At 36.9% G+C, this 23,180-nt stretch overlaps 1 protein-coding gene across 1 annotated transcript in view; it reads right to left on the reverse strand.

Moving 5' to 3' along the window:
* Positions 1-12,940, reverse strand: part of Rorb (RAR related orphan receptor B) — a 176,855-nt gene extending 163,915 nt beyond the window's left edge. Inside the window, exon 1 of the mRNA XM_058584003.1 lies at positions 12,301-12,940. Coding sequence (XP_058439986.1) covers positions 12,301-12,307 — 7 coding nt within the window. The 5' untranslated portion in view covers positions 12,308-12,940. The remainder of the gene's footprint in view (positions 1-12,300) is intronic.
* Between the last annotated feature and the right edge of the window lie 10,240 nt (positions 12,941-23,180).

The raw sequence follows: 23,180 nt of genomic DNA on the forward strand, positions 1-23,180 counted from the left end.
AAGGACAGACAGAAAATGTGTGGAAACAGACCATTATTTCCACCATAGAGCAAGAGTGGAGGGGGTTTTACATGAAGAAAAACAAAGAGGATCATCTGAAATAGGTTTACGATCTTTTCCAACCTGATATTATTAAACACAGTGGATATAAATATGAGTTGAGGAACATCCAATGCAGTTAATTTCCTTGCAGATAGTAACTGTGGTCAAATTTTAGTGACCAACAGGAGTCAGGACCATTATATATGATCAATTTGAGTACCGGGAAATAAATGACAGGGTGGTATCAGCATTTAATGCTGTTTTGTACAGCACAGCTTACACTGAAGAGGCCTGAAAATTCAATAACAGTGGGCTAATAATAATTATGCTTTTAAAGAAATGCAAATAGACTTAATTTTTAAAAGCATAAAAATTAGCCATATAAATGATAGCTCAATGTGAGGAATATTATGTTTCAGCCAAAATGCAAAACAAATTAAACTGCAATGTTGTTAAGGAGGAGTGGAACTCTGTATTTTTTGAGAATTAATGTTAAATTTCATTTTTTTTTCCTTTATAAATCTGGGCACAATTAGACATGGTACCTTCTTAATGTTGTCAGTTTTCTGTCCATAAGAAAATATACTTGTACAAAACACAGAAAGATGTTTATAGGCCTTTGATATAAATAGTGTGCTGACAAGAGTTCCAAACCCAGTCAATTCAACACAATTATTAAAGTCAGGTGGGTAAATGTGGTATGCTGGCTATCCCACCCATCCCATTTCTTGAAATGCATATGATCAAAGATATATGGCCCTCCCCTTGATAAAAACCAGAGGAAAGAAAGGGCAAGTTGCAGTGATAAATGAGTGCCTTCACATCACAGACCTAAAGTGCATGTTGGTTATTGAATCAAGAATAATTTTGTATTTAATCATCAATAGGCTTCAGAACTATCTCCCATAAAATTGCTTCCTTAGAGTAGATGCAGATAACTAATCGTGGGGAGAGTCTGGAAATATGCAACTTTACCAAAAATTTGAAATATATATAAAAGAAGACAAATTTAAGTTTATGAAATTAAAATTGTGGAACCTTCAAGGAAATATTTATGGTAAGACAATTTTACTATTTAGGCTTTGGATTAGATATGACTTTGGCAGGGTAGTACCTATTCAGAATCTGTAGATTTTTCTATAATTCCTACTTTAACTTTTCCTGAGATTGGTAAACACTATCATTGCTATTTGGGGAGTAAACACTGAAGAGAACTCTGTTTGTCCATATATTTGGATGAATATACAGCTTGATTAAATTAATAGTTTTATTATATCTTTTTTATTCTTAATATGGTCAAAACACTCATGGGAGTGTGAGTGAAAAGTTTCATCTTAAGGGTCAATAATAGCCAAATTGTAGTGAAGGTTGCATCTGGACTTTGCAAGTGATCAATGCCATGATTGAGTAAGAATGTCAACTATGGCAAAAAGTGGCGTGGACTAGGAGAGAGCATAGATGACTGAAAATACAACTGGACTGAGTCTAAAACCCTTGTTTCAAGTCAAGTTCAGGTATCAACAAATAATTATGGTCAAGTCATCTATTTGTCTCATTTAAGAAATAGGCACATGATCCATATTTGACATCTGAAAAATTCATGTGAAATAAATATTATCTAAGGAATTCTTTAGGATTTTTATAAGAAAACCAGTTGTTTTTTTTTTTTGTGTGTGTGTGCTTGAGATTATTACCATATAGGGCACATTGTAAGCACTCAGTAATCAAGATTTGTTGAGTCATATTTAAATCTGACCCAATATTGAAGGTGTCACTTATAATTTTGTCATATATTTAATTTCACTTTTTAATTGTTGTATTATGAGAAAAAAAGGTCAATCTTTGACTGACTCCAGTTCAACCTTCACATCATCTATGTTAGATAACCTTTCAAAAATCATTAATGAAAACAAGGATACAACAAAATTTTGGAAGAAAGAAATTCAGAATCAGTTTATTTCATTATCAAAGAATACTTTTCAAAACCAATAATATTAATTTAAATAGATTCTGACATGGGTGGCAGTCAGACCAATCTTCAGTTATAGTAGTAAACAAAACAAAAACACAACAGAAGGATATTAATGCTACCTTATTAGTGTTCTCAGTATTTAAAAGTTTTAGCTGTCTTTGGAAAGATTTATTCCAAAAGCCTTTTTCCTTTGATACTTAACATTTTTTTTAATAATAAGAATGAAAATACATGTGTAAGGAATGAAAGTGCTTAGAATTCAATCTATTAAAAAGTAGTCAGCATTAAAAGGGAGTAAAACCCAGAATAGGATACTGTTTGTTTTAAATTTAATGTTAGAGCAAACCAACTAATAGATTGAGATCCTAAATTTTCTAAATAATTTATTTAAAATATTTTGTTGTTTTTTTTAAACAAATTTTTGCCAGGAAGCACCGTACCTTAATGATACCATGTGTTTTTCCTGAGCAAATGTTCCTCTTTTCTACCAGACTGTGTGGCATTTGCTCATATTCAACAACTGTGGAAATTTGGAACAAGGTTTCTTCTCCTTTCTTTAAAAGTGTTTAATTCCTTTGCATGTGCCAGGCACAACTTATGTACAAGTTAAAATGATTACACAGAACCTTTCCTGTTATTATTTGACCTGACAATAATCATGATAGCCAATTATTCATTAGAAACTCAGCATGTCCAAGTTCTTTAAACTTGTGTGTTATTGTTTGATTCTGAAATCTAGAAACCAACAGCTTCTGGATGGAAAATATGATTGGAGTGCTTATTCTGGGCTCAGGCTATATAATGAAATTTTTACTTGGGAAGTTTAGAGTATGGGCTTTCATGCTAATGCAGAATTATAAAACCCATATGAAGCACTTTTGTGATCCATGCCTTGAATAGGTGAAATGAAACATTTTAAATGTAGCTTATCAAATAACTGGTTTCACTTATTATCATTACACTGTTTAGGTAAATAAAAATAGCACGGCTGTCTGAATTTGATGTTCTCAGAGTTAATTACAGGCAACAATGCATTCTGATCCTATTTAATAAGATTGCTTTTAAATAGTCTCTTTAATGAAAAGATCAAAATAGAGGTTTAATGTTTACTAAGTACTAGTCATATTTCTCTAAAAGCTAGACTTATGTTACATGTAACAGTTCAAGTAAAACTACTTGGGCGTGTCCAAAAAACCAATTGTCTTATTAAATGACTGTTCAGTCAAAGCTAATAAAAGCAATAGGGGCCTTCTACTCTTTTGCCTTTTTAGAAAAGCCCCAAGAAATGTGATCATTCAGCCACTTCTTGAATCCTTCCAGTTCCAAGAAATAAAGAGATCAAGTACCATAGTTAGTATGTTATTGAAATGTTGTTATAACAGGGGAGTGCAATTACTTAGTCTAATAAATTCTAGTTAATAAACAGCATTAAAGAAAAGAATCAGTTTTTCAGGACTGAAAAAGTATGACTGTGATCTTGTTCACCGTGACTCATGCTAAAGCACAGGGTTATGGCTAGCAGTGACAATTAGGCTGCCTGGAAGTTTCAAATAGTGGCATTTACTTCTGTGAATTCTCCTCAGCTCAGTCTTTTTTTCAGCTTTGAAACTTGACCTCACCAGTGTTTCAGAGTGGATTAGACATCAACATGAGGACCCACGTTAACTAAGCTCAGAAGAGCGAATAAGTATGACCAGAACGACAAATTATTATTTCAAAATGAGGAGCAGTGTACTGACATTTGTTTCAGCCTGGTCAGCAATTTACCCATAAACAGTGCTGGGATGGACCTGGCCAATATTTACCTCTCACACTCAGGTTTTTATTATTGAGTCTTCAGAATTTTCCTTTTAAATATGCTTAAGAGAGAGAATAGCTCAAATGTCAGTGAGACCACTGTGTATTGATTTTATAGCTTAATTTTCAGAGTACCATATTACATCCAAGTTCTTGGGATGGAAGAGTTTGCAGGATATCACTGTGGGCCTCAGACACTGCCTACATACTCTATTACTCCAAGGGATTTTATTCTCCCTGATATCTGGTAATCTAAGATACTCCCTAGAGTAGATATTGCTACTTTCAGATAATAGATTAAACATTAAAGAAAATTGTTGCAGGGAGCAACATAAAATCAATATATATCAGCCACTTCCTTACTTTAAAAATAAGAATTTCCCTTACAAAACAAATATATAAGGATATTTTAAAGTATTTCATATTTCTTCTTGATGATGCTTTTTTAAAAATAAAAATTTATACTCTTCCTCATACTAGCAGTTGTCTCTAGAATTTTTTTTTAACTGTAACTAAGAATTGCCTTAGACTTGCAGCTATTGTTTTTATTTTTAATTTTTACTTGAGCATATTTGAGAAAAGTACTTGTTCTACATCAGGTTATTTTCTTTTCTGGATAGCTCTGCTTTAATAAACTCAATTATACATAGTACCAACAATATAAGGCAACTGAGGGATACAACTAACAATAATTTAAAAGACCTCATTTATGGTGAACAAGTTAACTGAAAAAGGGACTTCACTCATCCTTTGAGACCTATATCAAGTATTGCTTCGGCTGTGAGAGCTACTCTGACTTCGGATAGCATCCCTTTTATAATCTAGTTTGTTCTGGCTTCTACTGCACCAGTGGACCCTGCTTTAGCAACGTGAGCATCATTGGGATTCCATGCTGTACCTTACTTTAGGGTGGATGCTCAATTATTTTTAAATAAATGTGTGACTTACTTGTATTTCCATTACTATGTATACTGATGTAAATGATGACATTTTTGAGCCTATACCTTTTAAAATTACAGCTGAAATGGAAAAGCTCCGGCAAGATGATCTCGTTCTTATATATGAGACTAAAATTTAACTTAGGTTCCTAGAAATGAGTTGATCAATGAGTTTGAAGTTTTCACATCAGGAGAGAGGCAAGCTTAGGTATTGCTAAATAAGGAATTGTATTTGAAAATAAGTATTTTAAAGTTGGTCTAAAAATTAAGATGAGAATCTACTTACTTTTTTTTTCCAGCTAATAATACTCATTTAGTTCATTCCAAGTTCTTGTTATAAATGCCAAGGCCTTTTCGAAAAGCTACTGCTCTTTCATTTTTAAGGATAATTTTATGCCAAAATTCAGAAAGCACTGTTCAGACTTCTGATTCAATATTAAAATATTGCATATCTGCTGTTGTCACATGACTGTAACATAGTCTAAGCAATTCAGGTAATGGTGTACCAGTTTAAAAGAAGGATGCTTTATTGGAGATTTTATAAAAATTTTAAATAAAATTGAAAATGTACTCATTGCATTAATTTTGAAAAAAGACTTACTATGAGGTAAAATCTATCTCATAGGTTTTTTTTTTTTTCCTTAAACATCCCAAGTCTTTCACGTGCACCACGGTGCCAGGGTGTTGGTTTACATGAACATACAGTAGTAAGTAGGCTAGTAACAAAAAACATAATACGGTAAATATCCAGATTAATGTGTTCTTTCTTTGCCGATGTCAATGATTCCTTTCAATTAGAGAAATATAACCCAGGACCACATAACATGATAAATAATCACATAAAAAGTGACATTAATGAATGCCCATTCTAATAAAGTAATTTACAAAGTCAGCATACCCAGCCAGTTAATAAAATATTCACTATGCAGTGATGAAGACACTCAAGTCAAAGCAAATTACTTTTGCTCTTTTATAAAAGCATGCTTTTGAATAAATTTTTAGTCCCATATTTTAGCAAAAAGTGACACGTTCATTTTGGCTTTTGTAAGAACATACCTATATCAAGGACATCCTAATTTTATTTTAAAATAAAATTTATTATCTAGTTATCATTATAAAGCTATAATCTATTTCCGATATTTATAAAATAACCACTAACCAAGAAAGATGCCTTCTATATTAAGTATAGAATACTATGCCTCCTGTTATTTTAAAATGTGTACTCTGTAAGGTGTACAAGAATATGGGTAAATATATATATTGACTAACGCATTTTAGCTTCTTAGGTAAACATTAATAAATTTGCACTTACTGTAATGTGACCAAACCTTGGACTTGAAATATCAGTGACCACAAGCATATATTTTAAAGGTTACCTGAGCAAGCCAAAATTCCAAGTGATTTGAAATATACAATAATTTTGTGACACTATGGACACAATATTTCCTTTTATAAGACTCTGCACACAATGCCATTAGTTAACCACATGGTTATTATATTTAGCTTGATTCACTATAAATGCCGTTATAACACCTGTGGTTTCCCTCATTAAGAATTGAATGGACGGGGTCAGGGGTTGAAAGGGCAGCATATGCGCCATGAAAGAACTAGTTAACATAGCCTATTATATTGGTGCACTGGTAAATCTCATTTCTATTCATCAGATGATTAGTTCAATCAATATTTATTCCTCTATGCTCCCTTTGTCTTGGGCTACAAAGGAGACATCCTTCAAATTCATGGCATAAGCCTTGTTATCTATGAATTTGTTGCTTAATTTGAGAGAGAATATTTTATTTATTTGGCAGTTCTGAATTCTTTGATTCCCTTCCCCTCTAATTATCATTAGGTAGTATAATGGAGTTTTGTGTAGATTATTTATAAATAGATGCTATTAACAGTCCCTTTTTTATTCAACTCAAGTACCACATGTATTCATATCTTCCCTCTGAACACTCTGGAAAGTTGCTTCTGTCTCTCTAAATATGTTTGAGTTTGGAAGACTGGATTGTGAAAGCAAAGATAAGAATGATTTTCTCTCTCAAATATTCATTCTTTTTGTCTGAGTGGGTGGTTTTAGGCATATACATATACATATTGCGTATCAGTGTGTATCAACAGACGCCTCCAAAGACTGCTATTATCTGCTAGGGATTCTGTTAAGTCAGAGATTCTATTCAAAGTAAGATAAATATTTGCAAGAAGCTGAAAGTGGAAGACGATTATAAAATTATAGGAATAATACTTTTAGGTAGAGTGTGCTCATTTTATCAAAGGTCATCATTCATTACCTCACAAAAAGACCTGTTTCATTAGTCTGTTTAATTTCTATCCTTTGGATAGGAGTGGATGGAATAGTAGAACCACACCTGGAACGAAAACCTTGTATTAATTATTAAGCATAATTTCCTTTTTTTATATTTACTGTCCTATGTAATTTAGCAGCATAACATGATGTATTAATATCAATTAAATTGATGCCAACATAATTAAAAGTCTTTACTTGTTTTTGTTTTTGTGGAATAAAGATTGAAATAGTTTATCCTTAAGAAATTCTTGTTATAGTACTAGAATAAAAATATTATTTTAAGTCACTTCAGTTGCTCATAATTTTTACATTCATAACATATGTGCATGTACCTTTAAACCAAGCTCATTTTGATTTGGACAAAATATGACTTTGGCATTAATTTTCTTATTTCACAATACATTTAATTGTAAATCTTAGGCTTCACCAATGCATGACTAGGCTCTGATTTTAAACCTCAATTTTGCAGAATCACAGTGACTCATATATATATATATATATATATATATATATAATTTTAATAATAAATTACTAGAATAATTTTAAACTATCAATTAAATGTTATAATATGCTTTTAAAATTTGAGGGCCATTGTTAATTGCAGTGAAAAAAATCTGTTTAATATCCTGTGATTCACACTTTTACTTCTTAAAACTATTGTAGCAAAAGTATAAAAATTATACAGGTCGTTTGATATTCCTCAAAGGTAAATACAAGTTAATAAAATGTGAAGCAATAGCTTTAAAAAAAGCATTTTACTTGTCTTTTTGCATAGAAAAACTTCCTGTATTAAAATCCCAGGGTCATTTCTGTTAATGTTACTTTTGGAAAAAAGAAGATATTTTACAGGATTCAAATATTATTTTCAAAACATCCAACAGTAAAACTTCATAATTTCTTGTTGCGGTAGAACCTTCGTTGCTGTAAAAATAGGTTTTAAGACTTTGAAACACTTAAAGTACAATCTATGCAAATGTACACATGAATAATAGCTTTTAAGGCTGTTAATAGTTTGCTATTTAGCAAACTGTTACCAACATAAGTAAATGTTAATATTTGTATTTGGCTATGAGTATGAACTAATGAGTAATTGACATTAATGTTAAACTGTCACATAAAACCACTTTAATAATGTTGTAAAAAATAATCATCTTTAAAGGATTCTCTAATGATCAAAAGCTATACTCCTGTTGGTGGAATATCTAAGGACTTGTAAGTTTTAAATGAATACTAACAAAGGAGTTTTAAGTCTATGTCCCTTGTTTATGAAGGCTGCTGCTCAACATTTCTTCCTTTACATTTCAATCCTGGTTGCTCAATTCCTGAGTCTCTACAAATTGAGAAAAAGAAAAGCCATGGCTGTCTACTGGCTGTCCAGAAGCCCAGGGTTGTCAAGAACCTCTGCTTCCCAGTACTTGGTAGAAACTCACCCAGGATATCCAGTGAAGGGGTGGGGGAAGTCACTAGATGTAACCATTTAAGAAAAGATTTTATCTTTCTGGCTATGTAGTTTTTCAACAATACTTGAAATACAGCTTTACATTTTTTTTCTTTAAACTGATTGAATGATTACTTTTCTTGGAGTAAAGACAGTTTACTGATGATTACTTAATGAGTAATTATTAATGGACTGCTGAGATGTCCTTCCAGCAGTGTTTTCTAATTGTGGGAGGTGGAATGTTGGTTGGAAATATTTAATTGGAAATATTTAATTGGAATTTGTGGAGGAAATTAAGAGCAAGAACTTGTTCAAGAAAAAATATATATATATATATATGTATATATATATACATATATATATATTTTTTTTCTAAAGGCCCCCTAGCAGGACATTCAGAGCTCCATACTTTTGAAGGATGGCCATACCTTTCAGAGCAAACTGCCTCTTTTCTAAAGTTTTGCAGTTAATAAAAATTAAACTACTTGAAATAATAGATGAAAACTGGACTCTAGAAAAGCCAAGCCCCATCCTTGTTTACAACAAGCATAAAACCAGATTTCTAATCCGCCCAAGCGACAATCACCTATTGATTGCGACGACATCTGTGCCCCTGTTTTTGGAAGCAGGGTTTTCTGCGGAGGAAGGACTGAAAAATCCGACCATTCCCGTGCTCTGTGTAATATACAACTGGCAGATTTTTCAGGAAGAAGCCTGGAAACCCACACCTGCCTGTGCTCACTCCTTTCTTACCTAGGGATGAATATAATTAAAAGTCCTTCCTTTCGCCTTCAGAAGTTATTTCTTTCGATAATGCCATATACAAAGAAGCATCTCTAGAACTCATACGGTACACTCTCGCAGACAAAGGGTGAAATGCTTTGTGCGCCACCAAGTACAACCTCCTCCGCCCCAGGCCAGGGTAAGCCACGCTCTGCGTCCTGAACACAGTTCAGCGGTGGGGCAGGACAAGAACTCAAAGAACAGAGCCTCTTAACCTCTTACCAGGGAGCTTCCCAGGGAATAAAGTCTTAAATCACCTAGGCGGAAGCGGGGGCAGGGTGAGGGGGAACTGGGGTCCGGGTAGGTTTGCTGGATTGGCCCGGAGGGGGAATTACTCAATCGGGAACCACGTTTGAGTAGCACTAAGTGCCCTGACTCAGGACAGTTGCCAGCTGCAAACTGTAGAGCCAAAGCAACCACCAGACCACCTGGGGATGGGGAGGACACGCGCGCGCGAGCGTGTGTGTGTGTGTGTGTGTGTGTGTGTGTGTGTTTTCAGCGCACGATTATGTCGGAGGCAGGGGTGTATGGGAGAAATGGAGTGGGTACGCTGTAAGGCTAAGTTCAAAACCCGCCCCTCCCCCCAAAGTTTAGTAGCCCTGCATTAGGGAAAGGTGATTCCTTTTACCTCTTGTACCTCTCAAGTTCAAACTGAAGTTTAACCCCAAATCCCATGAGGAGTCTGGTTGGTTCCCATTCTGTCCTTAACAAACATCTCCTGATGGTGGGGCAGGGCATTAGAAATGTGAAAAGACAGTGGAGGAGAGACAGTAAGAGGTCCAGAAAGCACAGCCAGGGAGGGTGCCAGAAAGATTTAGCTCTTACTTTTTCTCCATAAAGTTCTTTCCAGGCTTCCTCCAAGGAATCCTCTCAAATTAGCATTGATAAGTTGTCCTGCCAGCCTGGTGAAGCTGGTGCCCTCTGGAACAAGGTTATGGCCTCACACTGTATTTCCCAAGGTAAGCATGAGGACTAGCCCTGGCTTTCAATATTTCAAACTCCTGGCGTCCCTGAAGCAACCACCGCAGTGAACAGCAGACTGTACCCAGCAAACTACTCCTTCAGGAGCTAAGGGATCAAGGTACAACCCACACCTGCCCTGTGCCACTCTCCATTCTACAGTGTATGAAGAGTGAGCAGTTTTTATGCTTGAGGTCCTACTGCCTGGTATCAACTGAGGTGGCACGTGGTTTCAGACCTTCACCCAGCTGTAGGGGGCATGTTGTTAAGGGGAAAAAAAATCGGGAAGGACCAACTGGCAGCTTCAGACTATGCAAAGAGGAACTGAAAGGAAAATGGATGGGATGGTGAGACAGGACCCAAAAAGAAAAACAAAGACTGGGGTGTCTCTCACTAAGTAAAAGCTTTCTTCGCAGCATTTGCCCAAGTACAGTTTCTTGAAAGAATCTGGATAGTGGAGCCTCTGCCCAATCTCCAACTGGGACAATTAGCTGGAGCCAGTGCGCACACACAGGTTGATCCCATACTTAGAGCGCGCAGGTCAATCAAGATCATCCCACCAGAATATCCTTGTCCCTCATCTACACTTTTCCCCTAGCATCCCATGGGCAGCCTTTCTCTGTCCCTTTTCCTCTTCCCCTTTTCTGCCACATCAAGTCCACAATCCCTGTGTGTGCCTTTGGGGTCAGACTCGGGGCTCACCGCGGACAGACTGGGTGCAGGTAATGCCCACTGCCTCCTTGAGACGCTTCTCGAGAAGCTTGAAGTCTGGAGTGGGAGTGGAATATTGCCTGATGGGAGGTGCAAGTATTTGCAGCCCATTCTCCTAAAGGCTTCCTGCCTAGACTACGTCTCTCTGGGTTCAGGATACAGGAAGGTCCGGAGCAGACCATTTCCCACTTTTTGTTGTCAGGATTCGGAGGGACTTGTGAAGGGGGAGAGAAGGACCCCCAAAGAACCACAGGGTAGCCAGGAGGACAGACTCGGCAGTAGGGATGGGTTCCCAAAGGTGCTCCGATCCCCATATCAGGCGGGCACCTGGCCGCTTCTTCAAGAAAGTGTGAAGTTGTGGCTAACCAGAAAGTGAGGGAGAAGGGGCCAGGGCACAGAACACAGGAAACCTGGAGGTCCCTGGTACTACAGGAAAGGAAACGGACAAACTGACTCCCCAACTCCCCTGGTCAGCTTCTCTGGTAGTCCAGGGTGCAGTCAGAGCAGGTGTCCGGCCTCTGTCCCCGCATGCTGCCCCACAACCGCCAGTTTGCCCCGGGGTCCCACCGCCGCCGCCACTGACCACCCGGGTCTTGGCAGGAGGGCTCGCACAGCACCACCTCCTAAAGCGAAGAGAAAGCTCCGGGTTCCTCTACCGCCGCGGGCAGTGCGGTCTCTAATCTCCGGAACTTTCTCAGTACAACTTTTTTTTGGGGGGGTGGGGTGGGGGTGGGGGGCGGTACGGGGAGTCACTCTTGTTCCTGGGCAGCACTGGCCAGGGCGCAGCGGCGACGCGAAGGAGCGTCCTGCATCCGCGTCCAGTTCGGCTACGCCACCCCTCTACCACTCCTGGGAAGGGAAGCGTCAGCTGGCTGGGACGCTAGTGGGCCTTGTAACCTGTCAAGTGAATGTGCCCCAGCGTGTTCGCCCTAACGCCCTGCACGCCCACTTTCGGCCGGCGACCACTGCGTGCGGTGCGCTTTCAGTTACCTCTACCCCCAAACATCTCTTTCCCGGCTCGCCCTCCATCCTGCCTCAGTTTCCGCACCCGCAAGCAACACGCAAAAAAGATTACCGGTAGTAACTCAAGAACCCGAGGAAGCAACTAGAGCTGTTCCCTTCTCCAAAAAAGCGCCCTCCCGCGTTCCTCCAGAACTCCCGAGAGGCATCGAATTCTTCCCACAACTTTCTACGCCCAGGCCATTTGCAACCCCACCTGCGAACGCGAACTCGGGAAACTGCACCTCGCCAACTTCTCTCCCCTTGGGCTGGGTGCCCTCCCCTCCCCCATCTCCCCATCTGGTTAGAGTTGGCCGGACGGGTGACCCAGGGCGCCCGCAGGCTCGCTTACCTCGCATGGTGTGGCCGCTCCCCCGCTCCGCGTAGTCATGAAGCTGCTCCCAGCCCGAACCCCAGAGAGCCCAAAAATCCCGCTCAGCACGAGTGAAGGTGGTCGGCGAAGAGCTGCGCTGCCGAGGAAACCATCCCTTTAGGAGGACGCTGTGGCCTCAGGGTGACGTTTGCTGCCGCCGCCGTCGTCGCAGTGTTAACAGTTTTGGTGTTGGTGACGGTGACTGTTTTGATGGTTGTTTGTTTGTTTGTTTGTTTTCGGGAAGGGTGAAAAAAATGTCCTGGCTGCTGGTGTCTGGGTTTTTGTTTTGCTTTTGTTTTTCTTATTTCTTTCTCTCCAGTGTGCTTGCTTTTTAAAAATGCCACCGCCTCCGGCTCAGAAGATTTCTTTTGTGATCACTTGGACTGAGGAGGAGGAGGAAGGGCAGCAGGAGGAGGAGGAGTTGGTGGTGGTTTTGTTAGTTACAAAGAAGAGGGAGAAGGAGCAAGGGGAAAAAAAAGAAACAGAAAGAAAAGAAAGGCGGTGTGGATGGCAGAGCATGTGCGTTTTCACATGACATCTGTGCCTGTTAGCGGATCCACAATGTGAATTTTCACTGTTCAGTTACCGAGAGGAAGGGAGCGAGAGAGAAAGAGGAGAGAGATGGAGAGAGGGAGCTGAGAAGGGGCTTATACGCGAGGGCGGGTTTGGCCGCGACTTCCAGGCCCCGCCTCCTGTCAGCGCTGACGCCAATCAGCTCCCGGCAGCGTTTGGAGAGGCTGGGACCTCGGGGGAGGGGACGCGACCAGAGGCAGAGGGCGGGAGTTAGTGACACTCAGTGGAGTCGCAGGCCGCCGGGGCAGCAACTGGGAATTAGAGACTATCCGGACTGGGTAGAGGAGAAGGAGCGACTGAGAAGGTCAGGCAGATCTGCAGGTGACATTCATTTCCGACTCCTGTAGTATGGAAGGGGACACTGGGCAGTCCTTCCGAGGAAAGAGACTCGGTACTCTCCAGATCCCACCTTCCCTCCCTTGCGAGATGTCTGTGGCCCCGCATAGTTAGTTTTGAATTTAAGGCAGTGCTTTGCAGAGTTCTTTTTGGATAAACGCATTTTTTTGATAGGGATTTCCATGGCGGGACGCTTCAATTTAAGTGGTAGAAGAACTCAAAATCATTTTTTTCTCACTTTTAGCATAACTATAATGCAATTCCATGCAGGTAGTCATCAGTTTTCTTTAAAACACTGTTCAGCTGCTCCTTGCTTCCCTTTTCCTTAAAAAGATTTGAATGAAGGAAAGAAAGAAAGAATTTTTCAGAGAGAGAGAGAGAGAGAGAGAGAGAGAGAGGGGGGGGGAGGGTGCTTTTGACGAGGAAATTGTTTTTTATTAGCATTTGAAGAATCCCATGGTAGTGGGCTACTGGACTCCAGGATAAAGGCCTATATTGGCAGTGTGGTCCCCTTAGTGATGGAGCCACCTAGCAAAGGTAGGATTGTGTTCTTTTTAGTGGATGAAGGTGTCAGGACTTAAGAGGAAGAAGCTGTTGATTTTAGTTCTCCCTGAAGACGTTTACCTATTTAGAGGACAATAAAACATAGGTAAGTTATTTGTATTCCATAGGTAAAATTTGTCATCTATGACCCTTCATTTGTATTCTGATAAAAATCTAATGTATATATCAAAACTGTTCCTTTGCAAGTCTTTCCCTTTCTGTGGACAAAATAAACACATCCTTTAAATGATTACATCTACTTCCTTCCCTACAATAGGGAATTTCTTAAATACTTTGGTTAGTTGGTCACCCTAAAAGACAGGGAGATGGAAAAAAATTGTCAGATTTACTCAATTTTAAGGCACTGAGACATATACTTATTAGTGTACCTTTAGGCAGGTTCCATCATAATTTAGGTACTCAGATAATTTATTCTTACCTGTATTCATAACGTGTCAACTAACACAAAATATGATGTAATTACATAACTCTACACTGCTAAGTAGTTTTTCCCTCCTGATTAAATGAAAAATGGGTTTCTTGCTGAATCTTTACCCTTGTTATATTGACACAACCTTGCTGCGTGCCCTTCCATTTGCAAGCCATTGTGTAAATTAAGACAATTTTAGTATTAAGAGTGAAAGTTGATTGAGTCATTAATTAAATAAAGTGAACAAAAGGAAGTTACTGTTCAGAATAGTTATTCCCTTATAAATACCTTTCTCCTAGATTTGTAATTGACACAGTAGTTAATCTTTTAAGATAATATTTAAGGCTCCCTGGTTTTATCATTTTTAATCAAGTAAAATATATTCATCATAACTACATTAAAGCTGCACTAAGTTATGCCTAATTTAGTTGCTTCATTAAAAATTACTGCATATAAAATAGTCAGGAAACAAATTGTGACTATATCATTTTAATTTTATGTGCTTCAAGCAGAGACACAGGAATATTAAAAATTTCAAAGCCTTTGTAAACATTGTAATTATTATTGTTAATATTTTTAGATTTCTATTTCTCATTACAGTAAAGAGAAATTTCAAAATTCAAAAATTTTAACTCTTTTGCGTCCTCTTGAGTTGCTGTTTATTGAATTCTAAAATTTGCTTTTACAACTGAAGTATCTATTATCTTTGAAAATGATAGTAAGTATATCTGAAGAGTACTTACCCCTTACACATTTTTATATGCCCTTTGTTTTGTGAATTCAACAAAGAATATTTTTTGTTTAGAGCATACTTCTTGATTCCTTCTGAACATTTTAAAAAGAAGTTGTTAATGAGAAATGAGAAATAATTTGTTTTTAATTTTTCAAAATTGCATTATATATGGTGATATGAAAATATTTTCTCTTTTAGAATGATCAGGGGTTTAGATGTGATTATCTACGACATTTGGATCTTCCTAAAAATTTAAAACTGAGTTGTTCATTTTTTTCTAATAAATCTCACATTTATTTCAACTCACATTTATGTAAAGCAAATATTCAGTATTTAAATGAAAGAAGTCATCATTTTCTAAGAAATCACAAAATACTTTCATGTCATCTGGTTGTTTTATTACTTGTGAGCAAATATTCATTTTCAAGTGGTGTAATAATAATATAATATCTTTGTTCACATGAGGACAATGTATTAGTCATATTTTCATCACTGTGACCAAATTACCTGACAAGAACAACTTTGAGGATAAAAAGTTTATTTTGAGCTTACTCTTTCAGAGATTTGGTCTGTGGTGGGCTGACTTTATTGTTCTGGGCCCAAGATGTGGCAGAACATCATGAAGGATGGACATGGTGAGGAGAGATGATTTGTCCATGATGGTGAGGAAACACAGAGAGAAAGGGGAAGGTCCGTCAGGGAAGAGGAACCCTTCCAGGGGACACTCCCAGTGATCCATCTCTTTTCAGCCACATCTGACCCCAGTTACCACCCATTTAGTCCACTCAAACTGAGGTGGACTGACTAGGTTACAGCTTTCACAACCCAATCACTTTACGGCTAAACATTTCTATATTAACATAGGAGCTTCTGGTGAACACGTCATTCCAAGCCATAACCTATAGAATCATTAATTTTACTTGAATAATTTCCTGTAAACTTGAAACTTCACTTTTGTCTCTGGACCTGAAGAATGTTCAAAGCTGGTAGTTGAATTCTGATTAATTTCAATGTCCATTTCAGTCACACAGGGCTGTGCTCAATCTCAAGAATTGATGTAATTTCAACTAAGTGTTGCCTGCTTCTGCTCAGTCTAGCTGCAAAGCCATGTATAATGATAAGAACTATCATCAAGGAGACAAAGCTTTAACATGAGCCAACCAGGTAGGGTGTTCGTGGTATTTAGGATTATTTCAATTATTTGAAGCCCAAGAGTAAGTCCTGATTCATTATATTCTGAGATGGTCCATCTATACATAGAGGAGTATCTTAAATAATTGTGAATCTTGGAGAGATATTGGCAATAACGATAACAGTACTACACTGGGAATGACTGAAAGATTTGAGTGTAGTTAGTCTAGTTTAGCAGGCTGTGTGGTTGTGAAAATTGAGAAAGTGATATAAAGCTACCTTTAAATATTGGGAAGGACAGAATTTTTGACATTTGAGCCTATTAGAAATGGAAGGAGTAAAATACTGAGCTCTCTGTTGCTGAAGATATTAGTAACAAATTCTGTAGTATAGATTTTTTGTAGTAGATAAGAAATTGTATCTCTAGATATATTTACCTTTAGGAAGTTACCACTGCCTCAGCAGCTATACCAGAATTTTTCTTCCTACTTGAGGAGGTCAGCTCCCTGAGAGCAGGAGCAAGGATTTCCAGAGCTTCAAAGAGCTCCTGGTTGGTACTTGATAGGTACTTGACCATTACTGATGGATAGAAAGCTTCCTACTGACTTTTCTGCGGGAACTGAACCACAAATTGGGGCAAATATCTGAATAAGATGTTTTCTGTCTTCGTTTCTGAAAAATAGGAGAGAGAGAAATAAAGGGGGAGCAAAAATAATTGTTGAGATTGGTTACATAATTATAAAAGAAAGCTAAATTTAGTTTCATTCATATTAATTGCTATTCTCAACTTTATTCATAAGTAGAGAGTCTTCATAATCTATTGGTACTTTAGTTTGGGTTCATTTTAAAATGTAAATACAAGCTAAACAAGTGTTCCAAATGAAAAAAGAAAATATTAAAAATCTGTGGTCTGTACTGTATGTAATAAACTGGAAAAAGTATCATGGGCCCAACATAAGTTAACCTCATTTTATGGGACAGACATGAGTAAGGTCCACCTCAGGAAAGGGGCCGAATATGCAGGAGGAAACTGTGGTCAATCAGTCTAATTTTTATTTCTTTCAAGAGCATACAGGTTACACATTATATGTCCTCCCCGGCCTTCCCACCCCATCACTTTTACTCCCAGATAAAGGGACAGAGGCTTGGAACAGTTAAATCACTTGTCTGAGATCAGAAATCTCAAGATGCTGGGTCCAGGACTCAAACCAAGATATAACTACTAAAATATAAATTTTATAAGTGCAGGGATGTTTTTGATTTTATTTATTTCTGTGCGGAATTGACAGAATCTAGAATCTTGCCAGGTAAAAAGTAGGTGTTTAAAGTATGTGTGTGAAAGAAGACTTTAATACATTTGAACCCTATTCCATTGAGAAGTACTACATACCTACAATCTAGGCACCAAGTGACATTAAGTAAAGAACAGTGAATTTTGACTTCAGATATGAAAGGTTACTGTGAAAATTTATGAAATGAATATTAGCCTGATTTGGTCCATCATGAAGTTTAGGAAAATACTTTTGTAACAAATATTTCATGTCATAGATAATGTGAGCCTGAATTAAATTGGCACCAGTAAAAATGAAAAAAAAAAAAGTCTCAGGACACATTTTGCCTACAGAAGCTACAGTGTTCAGTGAATGATACATGGGGTTGTGTGGAATGTGTTGGTAAAAGTTAGGGGGATGTCAAACCAAAGCTTTATGAGTGAATACATTCACAGCTCTTTATCAGAGCTTCTCTTTGTTTTCTTTATAGCATAGAGTAATAATAAACATCCTATTTATAGAAATAAGTAAAGTGGAATTGATTCTTTAAATGGGGAGAAATATTGAGATTAATTTTCAGTTTTGGTATATATCAGTGATAAGGTACAGCAGAGAGCTGCATATACTGAACTGGAGATTGAAATTGGTTAGAAGCAAGAGTAATGATTTATGAGACATTCAAAAACACTAAAGAGAAGAGAAATAATATGAGATTTAAATGCAAATAAATAGGCTAATAAAAATAGGATTATATTTTGTGTGTATTTATATAACTGTGGATAGTGAGAAACTTTTCTAAATCAGGAAAGCAGACACTATAAAAAATTTAGATATATTTTTCTTTACATAGGTTAAAAAGTAAATATTTTGAATGACAAAAGACCCCAAAACAAAGTCAACACACTGGAGAAAATATTTGTTGCACACTTGACAGACAAAAGTTTAAGATTCTTTATAAACAAATACATGCAAACTTTAAAATCAAACAAAGACTTAAACAAAAACTATCAAAAAATTGAGGTCAGTGAGAAGAAATTGGAGATAATTTAGTGGATAAATTTTCTCTTTATTGTACTTGCTACAGGTGAACAATTTTTCATATTTGTAGTTTCTTTTCAGACCACTCGATAAAACTTTAACATAATTTTTTCATATTTGTTAAAATATGAATTAAAATGTATTTGCAATATTTTGTATACCTTTGCTGTTGTGGCTGATTATTCTCTGAAATTTATCTTGAATTGGCTAGTTTCTCTGTCTTTACTGTATCATCATTTTTAAGCTCCTATTCTTTTCCCTAGATGAGTATACTATTCTCAAATCTGTCTATCTCCATTCTTGCTCTTTACTCCATCAACTTTCCAATTGGTAGTTGGAGAGATCTTTAAGAGTGTAAGTCAGATAACAAGTACACCCCTCCCCCCCCCACCCACTCCGGCTAAAACACTTTAGAGTCTTCCTATTGCTTTAAGAAACTCATTCCAGGCGTGCATGCCTGTAATTCCAGCAACTCTGGAGGCTGAGGCAGGAGGATTGCAAGTTTGAAGCCACTCTCAGCAATTTACCAAAACTCTACACAACTTAGTGAGACTCTGTCTTAAAATAAAAGAATTAAAAGAGCTGGGGATGTGGCTCAGTGGTTAAGTGCCCTTAGGTTCAATCCCTGATACCAAAAAAGAAAGGAAAAGAAAGAAAGAAAGAAAGAAAGAAACTCATCTGTACTTGTACTCCTTATCTTGTTTTGGAAATTGGGTGAATACATATTATATTTTGCCTTGAAATCCTAAATACTTAAAAGTGCCTCTTCATTTTCTAGTGTGTTCTACTTTGGGCAATAGAGGATAGAGCTACCCTAATTATGAAACTCTGCTGGCAGAAATGTTATCTTCTCAAAGAAGTTTATCATGCCACCCTCAAAAATACTCACTTATAATTCTTTATCATAATATGTTTCTTTTATACCAGATATCAGAATTTATAATCATTTATTTATTTTCTTTTATTACTATCTAATCAAGGGAATGAATAAATTTATAATTAATATTAACTGCACAAAGTGAGGACCACTTTTTTCTTGTTTTGTACTCTATTATCAGTGCCTAGTATGATCAATGATATCTTAGTTCATGCTTCAAAAAATTTGTTGAATGAATTGCTATCTTGGACTAATTATTACTATTGAAGGAATTAAATAATCTTTCTTTTTTTTTTAAATTTTTTATTGTTGGTTGTTCAAAACATTACAAATTTCTTGATATATCATATTTCACACTTTGATTCAAGTGGATAATCTTTCTTTTTTATTTTTGAAACCCATTTCACATATTTGCTATGACTTATTTGTATATCATGGCCACATTAAAAAAATGGGTAGAATACTGATACTTTCTTTTCAAGGCAATTGACAGATATATGGGAGTAAGGTGAAATCAACACAAATAAAAACTCTATTTAGTTCTCAGCTCTGTGATCTGTAACATAGCTTCTAGTGTTTACTGTCTACATGTTTGCATCCCATTTAAATTTATGTGTTGAAGTTCTAATCCCCAGTGTGATGGTACCAAGAGATGGGGCCTTTGAGAGGAGATGTAGTTTAGATGAAGTCATAGGGTGGAGCTCTCATGGTTCCTGATAAGAAGAGGAGACACCAGAGTTTTCTCTTTCCACTCATGATGATACAGCATGAAGGTGCCATCAAGATAGGAAGATGGCCTTCAACAGACATGGAGTTGCTCAGTACCTGGATCTCGGACTTCTCAGCCTTCAAAACTGTAAGAAATAAATATTGTTAAAGACATCTTGTCTCTGGCATTTTGTTGCAGTAAACTGAGTATACTGAGACACTGTTTGAATTTCAGTGTGTGTGTGTGTGTGTGTGTGTGTGTGAGAGAGAGAGAGAGAGAGAGAGAGAGAGAGAGAGAGAGAGAGAAGGAGGAGAGGAAGGGAGGGAAAGATAAGAATAAACTCAAAGGGATGAAATCAGATCTACCAATATATTATATATTGCTCAGGGTATTATGATTAAAGCAAATATTATTAGCTACTGGTCATTGTTATTATTTGCTTGGGAAAATCTGTTTCATGAATTAGCAGCAGCAAATTTTCCAATTCAGGTCAATTAGACTTTGCTTGTTGGTCACACTTCTAAGTAAACAGTGAGTGCAAAGAATATAAACTAATTTAATATTTACCACATCAGTTCTCAGTTTGATTTTTCTCAATTTATAAAACAATTTTTTCACTTTCTTATTTTAATTGATCAATTGTCATTATTTCACTTATTTCCCTTCTATTGGCATGCTGGTTTTACACCTTTTTCACTATTCTTATAGGAATTCAGCTAGAGACCAAATATGTGTCTGTGGATTACTAGGAATAATATAAATTATTACTTATACTACATTCTAGTCAATGCCAAGACTTCAAACATCCAATTCCATTAACCTTCTCCAACCCGCTCGGTGCCTGTAGAGTTACTATTGTCATGCATTTTAACTCAACATATATCTTAACCCCCTTAAGATGTCATTACTATTACTATTATTTTTTATTTTGTATATCCAGTATTCCTTCAGATTTGCTCCAGGTTAGATAGACTAAAATAGTTTGGATAGGCTAACATTAGATAAATTATTTTTTCTAATTTTCCTGCATTTTGTGTTTTTCTTCAATATTATTTTCCTTCTTTTGGAAGAACTACCTTTAATGATATAGTTGCCCTGTTATCTAAGTTACTGCTGCTAAATATGCTTGGTCTTTGATGGTCTAGAAGTATTTATGGTGCTCCATTTGGAAAGATGTTTCCACTGCACACTGATTTCATTTTTTCATACATTGTTCATGTCCGCCTACTGTCTTTTGTCTCATGTCATTTCTGTTTGAGTTAGCTGTCACTGGTAAGTCTGCTCCTTTGAAAATAATGCATCTTCCTTTTTGGCTATTTTTGTGATTTTCTTTCTTTGTCTTTGTTTTTCAGCATTTTTACTGTGGTGTTCTTGGGTGTGGTTTTCTTTTTAATTTACTGTCTAGAGTTGGAGCGCTTCTTGTATCCTATGGCTTGCTACCTTTCATCAAGTGGAGTGTTCTTGATGTTCGCTGTTAAGCACAGCCCTCACCTGTCTCTTTCCCTTCTGGAGAGAGAGAGTCTTGCAGGATGTGAGATGCTCTCACCATGTCCCACTGTCTTTTTCTCTCTTCTATGCAGTTTCCATCCTTCTTCCTTTCCAGAATACAACAGAATATTCCACACTTACCTGAATTCTAGTTTCCTAATCCTTTCCTCAACTTTGTCTAGTCATCCTCTTTGTTGTTAATCCTCTCCCTCAAAACTTTAATTTCAGTGATTATATTTTCAATGCTTGAATTTCCATTTGGTTCTTCTATGTACATTCTAATTTTTGTCTGGAAAAACCCTCCGTTTGGTCATCTATTTTCCTGAACACATAAATTTGTAGTAACTTTAAAGTTCATGTTTGATAATTGCAATATCCAGGTCATCTGTTTTTTTTTTGTATTGTTTGTTTGTTCTCCAGAATTTCTATTGATTATGGATGTAGGTTGCAAAAATTTTTTAAAAATCTCTAGGTGATCTAAATGGTACTTTTCACAATAGTGTTTAGTACATTTAGGTTACTATATCAGAGTATCTGATATTGGGTAGTATATGAAGTAAAAAGGTTTATTTGGCTCATAATTTTGGGAGCTAGAAAGTCCAAATAGCACGGTGCCACCATCTGTCTGCATTACAACACGTGGGAGAAGCAAAAAGGTAACTGGCTACATGCAGAATAAGTAAGGAAGCAACCCACCCTTGCAGGAACTAACCTGCTCTCACAAGAATAACATTATTCTCCTCCACTGGTGGTGCTCCATGTTCTCTCATCTCTTAAAGATCCTCTACACACCAGACTTTCAGCACACGAACTTTGAGGGGACAAATCATATCCAGATCACACAAGTAGTATTTATCCTTCTGTTTCAGGGAAGAGTGGAATGGGCAAAGAAAACAGGGAAAGAAATATTTGGAGATTTGAATTTGAAAACAAATTGTTGAAAGGCATGTATATGTGCACCAAAATTTACTTCGCATTTTCCATTAAGATTAAAGAACTTCCTATGTGATTCCATTTCCCAGTCATCAAAATTGTTACTGGTATATTATTGCATGTATATAAAATCACTAAAAATATTACTCTGTCCTCAACTCACCCAAATCAGATAATTTATTAGTACAAAATGTTATTTTCATTTTCTCTATTGCTCAAAGGGGCAATAGGGTCTGCATTTTCCCTTGAGATTCTAGGATGTTGTGAGATCTCATCCTTGGAACTTAATAGCACATTTATTCTGTTAACAGAAAGAATATACAGCTAAGTGAACTCACTTTAAGAACCAAGACTACAACCAGCATGTCTTCCCCTAGAATGAATCCATGGATTGCCCAGTTGAATGCTTGGCATACCTGAGGCCAGACAGCATTTTGATAGACGACTTACATACATAATTTGAAAATTTTCAATTGCATTGGCAGAGACAGGAGATGTTTGTGTTAATTGAAAGCATTTGTGTTAATTGATTTTCTGGATTGAAGCAGACAAGGCCGATGAGGAGGCCTACAGAATTCATTCAGTGAAAGGAAAGAGGTTGATTTAAGATTCACTCTTTAAATGAGGGCCAAGTACTTTATCAATCTAAACCAATTTTGGAGGAGTTCATCCTCTTCTTTGAAGGGACACTGAAAGTAAAGGTATAAAATCATCAAGCTTTTTAAACAAACAAACAAAATTTAGCATGTACATATAAATTCCCTATTGGACACTCATAATCTCAGTTATCTGGTGTC

Source organism: Marmota monax, unplaced genomic scaffold, assembly GCF_021218885.2.
Source record: "Marmota monax isolate L192 unplaced genomic scaffold, Marmota_monax_Labrador192_F-V1.1 WCK01_AAM20220418_F8-fsc00059, whole genome shotgun sequence".
In the NCBI taxonomy this organism is placed as follows: domain Eukaryota; kingdom Metazoa; phylum Chordata; class Mammalia; order Rodentia; family Sciuridae; genus Marmota; species Marmota monax.